This window comes from Bidens hawaiensis, unplaced genomic scaffold (assembly GCF_021521415.1).
Source record: "Bidens hawaiensis isolate Kalapana, Puna unplaced genomic scaffold, B.hawaiensis_p1.1 tig00063761_1, whole genome shotgun sequence".
NCBI classification, from domain to species: Eukaryota; Viridiplantae; Streptophyta; class Magnoliopsida; order Asterales; family Asteraceae; genus Bidens; species Bidens hawaiensis.
The window spans coordinates 25,185-31,659 of NW_027501406.1; the positions used below are offsets into that span (position 1 = coordinate 25,185).

At 36.9% G+C, this 6,475-nt stretch overlaps 1 protein-coding gene across 1 annotated transcript; it reads left to right on the top strand.

Annotated features, from left to right (window-relative positions):
• The first annotated feature begins 411 nt into the window (after positions 1-411).
• LOC143604037 (protein LONGIFOLIA 1-like) lies at positions 412-5,168 on the top strand. Its single transcript, XM_077080639.1, has 5 exons — positions 412-1,460; positions 1,901-1,941; positions 2,062-3,522; positions 3,627-3,777; positions 3,865-5,168. Exons 1-5 carry the CDS (start codon positions 1,307-1,309, stop codon positions 4,587-4,589), a joined length of 2,532 nt encoding a protein of 843 aa, XP_076936754.1. The 5' UTR covers positions 412-1,306; the 3' UTR covers positions 4,590-5,168.
• The last annotated feature ends 1,307 nt before the right edge of the window (positions 5,169-6,475 follow it).

A 6,475-nucleotide genomic window follows, 5' to 3' on the forward strand; every position in this document is an offset into this window, starting at 1 on the left:
AGTCTTAAAACATAACACCCCCATGCCATTGAATTAGAATGTCAATTGGACCAAAAACACAATACTAACTTGTACATTATTCAACTACAAAAGAAGCATATACATACATGCATACATCATACATGCATGTATCCATATCATGACTTGTACTACCACACCCATGAATTTGGCACCTATTGCATTTCTAGTTAAGTGTAAAGGGTCCAAAGTAAATATATTGGAGCAAAAGTACAACTTAGTACCTATACTAACTTGATGGCTTTCTGGGATCAGACCATGATCACTGGTCCAGGTTTACCACTACTAGAGGTTCCTTGATTTCCGAGGATATTGGTGGTCCATGAAAGATGTCATCTATTCATGATTACTACTAACAATGCATGAGGTACAACCTATGGAAAATGACTTTAAAGTGTTGTAACAATGAATGCACCAATGGCAGAAAACCTGAAAAAGAAATGAATTGGCAATGGTACAAAAGGAACATGCAAAGATAAAGCAAGAAACATTATATGAGGTGAAACTAGACATTCAATGTCATATGAGAATTTAATAAGCATTCAGTTCAGACCCTTTATGACTTTACTGCATAAAGTACAAGTGTTTCTTCACTTTCTTGCATGGCTGATTTAAAAAAGAATTAAATAAAGATGCATGTATCGCATTTCCATTTAATAACTTGAAGGGGACTCCCATAGTCCCATAATACAGTAAACTTATGTTAAATTACTATTCAACCCAGCATAAACATGACAGAATGAGAGACATGCTTGTTGAAAGAGGGGGTACTTTGGTCATTTTGCAAAAGAGATATGTTTGCTAAAGAGGTTTAGAACATGCATTTTACTAAAACTTGTATCACCTGACAAACACCACATGAAGAACCCAGACTCCAGACCCTACCCACATTATTCTGTCCACATGGATAAGTGGAAGGCCAGTGCAGATCTGACCCACTAACTCATCTCTCTAGAATTTGTTAAATCAATATACATATAATATACACATATATACATATAAATATATATACATAGTGACAGCAATTTTCCCTCTCATTCTTAAAATTTGACACCCAATTCAACTCCCACCAATATAATATAACAATGCCTCCATATATTCCATCAAAATCCCTTCTGCAACTCTAGCAGTGTTCCCTTCAAGAACCAAAAAAGCAACAAATTTTGGATAATTTAGTTTGCACCCAACAAAAGAAATCATCTTATGAATTCAACCAAATAATCTTTTTATAAGATATTTAAGTTTTGATTGATTAAATAGAAGAAATCAAGAATCTGTGGTGGTGCAAATGTCTAATAAGGAGGCTGTGCAGACTTTAAAAGACGATAAACAAGGGCTGCAGAAGCAGTTAGGATGCATGAATGGGATTTTCCAGATCTTTGACCGGCGGTACCTTCTTGGTCTACGACGCCATGGCCATAGCCAGAAGAAACTACCTCCAGGTATGGCTATTTTAGTTCAAATTATTTGGGGGTGTTTTATTGGTAACAGCTTATTTTTATATGCAAATCAAATAAGCAGTTTAATTTAGCAGTCCAAAACAACTTATTGTTGTATCGAAACACAATAAAGACATAAAGAGCAATCTTAAATAGTACAAATAGAAAGTAAGAGAAAGATCAATTTGGGGTACCCATTAATGGTCAAGATAGTGCAAGATATTTATAAGATAGCAACATGTTTCATGATTATCATATAGAATTACAAAGTGCACAAAAAAACAATAGGTTCACTAGTGCATCTGACTAGCATAGCTTATAAGATTTTAGAATGTCATAAAAACTGTATGTTCTTCATGTGTGCACCAATTACCATATGTGCATATAATCATTATATATTACTTCTTGTTTCAATGTCTTAACCATTTGCATTCTCTATGTAGCTCAAAGTGACAATGGTGAAAATGAGGTCAAGAATGTTAAGGCATACACCAAACTTGTAATTTCTTGCAAAATAGCCATTTGTCATATCTTTATCTTCGTTTTACATTTTAGCATAACACTAGCAGAAATACTAACACATACCTGATTTTTTCATTTCCAGGAAGAATCCCCAAAGATGGTCACAAAAGAGAAGGAAAGAGTCTCCATTGAACTACCAAGAAACTCGTTTTCGTCTTCTAGCTCGTCTACCGTCATGTCATCATTAGATTATAGCAAAAGGGTTCAAACAGAAGTATCATCTTCTTGCCAAAGTGTCATCTCTGAATCCTCTTCATCTCCATTTTTACACAGAAGAAAACTAAGTTTGACTATACAGTCACCCGATATCAGAGATGTAGTCAAAGATTCAATGACTAGAGAACCCCGTGTGGTATCAATCAAACCTGTAGCCAAAGATGAACGAGTGGGGACCGCAATGAAGCATATTGACTCCCCGAGGCCATTCCCGCCTCAAAAATCCCTTCAATGTGACAGAGCCGATCGAAACCTGAAGGAATTGAAGGAAAAAGCACGGTTTTCATGTGACGGACGAGAATCGCGGTATCAGTCAAAACCCATTATGAAGATCAAAGAGCTTCCAAGGTTATCATTGGACAGCAGGCAAGGGTATATCAGTAATTCTGCCAATGATCCAATAAGTAACAAGCGACCATCAAGTGTTGTGGCAAGATTGATGGGGTTGGAAGCATTAACAACCACCACTGATGAAAGTAAAACCTTGAAAACAAGCACGTGCTTGGATAAAGAACCGGTCTTGAATTCAAGAACATCAAGAAAAGAGGATAAGTTAAAGCCTGACTGCACTTCTGTTTCTCCAAAGGTTCAAACACCACAAAGGGGAGTCAAAGTCAGTCATGTAATTACAAGAATACCCCTGGAAATGGCTCCATGGAAGCAGAAAGGCGGTGGGCGGGGCCCACAGAAGCCAACATTCAAGATTAAGGAAAGCCCATCACGAGAACGGGCGTCTCGGACAATTTATGATGAGATTGAGAAAAGGTTGACCGAAGACGAGTATAAAACAGCTGGGAAGGATCTCAGAGCCCTTAAGCAGATTCTAGAAGCAATGCAGAAGGCGAAAAAAAGGTTAGAGAACAAAGAACCAGAAAGTCGAACGGTTGACCAACCAGTTTCCCCCACCATAAGTCAACGAAAGGTCAAACACGCAGATGCAAGAAAAGAATCAGTTGGTAGGAATCGGTTGAAAGATCCGACTCTAAGAGAAAGGAAGATAATGAGTAGACCACTGTCACCTTCAAAACTTCCAGAACATTCTGGACCTGTGAGCCCAAGACTGCAGAGATCAAAGAACAGTATCCATGGGCCATCATCTGACTGGACCAGGCCCAAGAAGCAATCCGGGATGCAACAAACGACACTGGGCTCAACAAACAGAAGGCTGAAGCCACAATCCATGGATCCACTGCAAGACAGTAGTGAAACAAGAAATTTAAGTCAACAAAGTGATGCAATTTCCTTCCAATCAAATGATTCAGAAGTCATGAGCGCTGAGTGGGCCGAAGAGGTCAACAGCCCGTTTCGGCCCGTGGATAACCACAGGGTAAGTGATGTACATAAATCTGTTTTAACTGACACAAATTTACACGCGCACACACACACACACTAAGTGCAGTCATTTGAGTTAATATTACCTATCTTCAACAGAGTAATATCACAGAAAGGTTGACTGAAGAAAAGTCAACAGTTGACCATGCCAAGCATACCATGGAACAACCCAGCCCGGTCTCTGTTCTTGATGCATTCTACACAGAAGACACACCATCACCAGTAAAGAAGAAATTTAATGCTTTTAACGGTACACGTATTAAATTATTAACCTAGTTATCAACATACCTTATTTCCAATACCGATTATTAATCTTTTCATCTTTATTTCATTTCAGATGTTGAGAATGTAAACTTTGAAGAAGCACAAGATCAGTATTCTGGGTTCAATACAATGAAACTAGAAAACATAAAGAACTTAGTTCATCAGATTGAACTATTGAACACAAACACTGCAGTAGAATCTTCACGTGAGAGTGAAATTGGAGATCACGTATATGTAGAAGAGATCATATTAGCCTCGGGATGCTTAAAAGATCTGGACCGTACAACCCTGATAGTCCAGCTTCATCCAACGGTCAGTTTGATCAACCCTGGTTTGTTCCATGTTTTAGAGAAAACTAAAGCATACACAGAGCCTGCAGATGATGGATACAACAAAAGTTTCATGAGATCAAAAATCAGAAGAAAGATGATATTTGATACTGTGAATGATGTCGTTAGTCATGAATTAGCCATGTTAGGGCCTTTGGGGCCACATAAAGGAAGGATTCTGAATGAAGATAAGTTACTGAAACAATTATGCTCGGGAATAGACGGTCTGCAGAATAAATCAGAAATAGGCATATACGATGAAGAAGATGAAGTTACTAATATCATAAATGCAGATGTGAATAAAAGGTCACAAGATTGGGATGATCATTGTCATCAGGTTCCGGGTGTAGTGTTGGATATAGAGCATTTGATTTTTAAAGATTTGATTAGTGAGGTGGTGAACTTTCAAGTAACGAGTCTACAGGATTGGTCAGTGAGGCCGCATTGTAGACGATTATTTACCATGTAGAAGTTAAAATATTTGCTTGCTTTAAAAGCATAAGTTTAGATTAGTGAAAGCGTGTATCTGCAAGCGAAAGCGTATTTGAAGTCATATAATTATAATACATACTAACTACATTTATGTATATTTTATTTGCTTCAAAGCATTAGTTGAATGTATATTGTGACATTATTGGCGAAAGGTGTTTGAAACTTATTAATACAAATTCAATGCAAGTAATATTTAATATTAGAAGTGCACTGTTATAAACCGTAACATCTGCTTAAAGCAATGAATTACTTTTATGAACATACGCAATCATTTCGACCATCAAATAGATATAGCTACCAAGTAAATAGGCAAGAAAAGTACAGAATGGTAATCTCAAAGAAAAATAACTGTCTAGAACTCATAACCAGATTTTGCCAAACAATTATCAGTATCAGTCTATCAGAAGCACCTACAAAACCTTGAAGCAGTCCAAGCTAGGTCTGTCTAAATTGCTCGACGCTCGATCTAAAAATGCTCGTTCGACTTTGACTCGGTTTGTAAACGAGCCAAACACAAGCAAAGGTACGCTCGCTCGCTCGTTCGGCTAGAATTATTTTCTAATATAATATCACTATCTAATTTTCTATATACTATAAAACTACTAGTCTAGTCACTACCTAATTGTCTAAGTTCTAAAAATTCAAAACCGTGGTTCCACAAACAAATGACCTATCCAAATTGCTCGATGCTTGAAAGTTGAAACTCAGACGATTCTCGATTGAAAAAAGCTCGTCCGATTTTGGCTTGGCTTGTAAATGAGCCGAGCACGAGCAAGCCCTCGCTTGATTCGGCTCAGCTCGTGAACAGCCCTAGTCCAAATGTTTAAGACTATATCATACATGTTACTACTCTCAGTCCTCTAGCTAAACTTGCATAGAAACTGCAGGTTATATCATCAGACATATCATGGCTACTGCAAATTAAATTTTCATCCTCTTGAAATTTTTCTTTGTATCAAATTCATATCACTATATTTGAACATGTTAAAATGTATGAAACTAATCTACTGAAATAACTAACTAACTAACTATTAAAAAGCAGAATTACTAAACAGCTCATTTAATCACTTCATACATCAGTCACCGACAAATTATTCAGGTTATCGTAATTGTTATATACAAATGAAGATATTAGGCGTACAGTATAAGCAATACGTGAACTTACCAATTGTACGTATGCGTTAGGGTATCCGTGATTCAACAGCGAAATGAGACACCAAACACACTTCAATTCGAATTTAACTGGATCGAGTAAAACCTCAGTTACTTAACATTGAGCAAACTGGTATACTACATGGGCAACTATGTTAAGAAATATAACATCTGCTTCCGTAGCATAGTGGTAGTAAAGGTCGCGAGTTCGATCCTCGCCGGGAGCTATAATGTTTTCAACTTTTTAGCTCTTTTCACATGGCTCATATCAGCCTTGATTGGCTTAAAAAAATTCAGATAACCTAATTGCACATGGTATGGATTCGAATAACGAAATGGACCTAATACACGTTTACCCTTTGTTCTTTTTAATCTCCGTACTTAATTGTAAATCTATGATAAAAGAGTTAAGATGCAAAAATAGCTAGGGTAATGAACTCGTTAAATCAAGGAAATGAACACGTTATAGTTCCAGATTAGTTGTTTGGGTCACATTCGTTATAGTTCCAGATTAGTACGTTGTTTGGCTCACATGATTTCGTGCTAGTGGATTAATTAAAGAGCCTTTCAACATTGTTAACCGTTTATGACATCAAATTTAGTCATCGATTAGTTTGATGAGTATCTGTTTAATAACAAACTTATAAGTCCATAATGGTGTCAGCTGGACTGGTATAATTATTTAGGGAATTCTCCGCACAATCTTTCTGA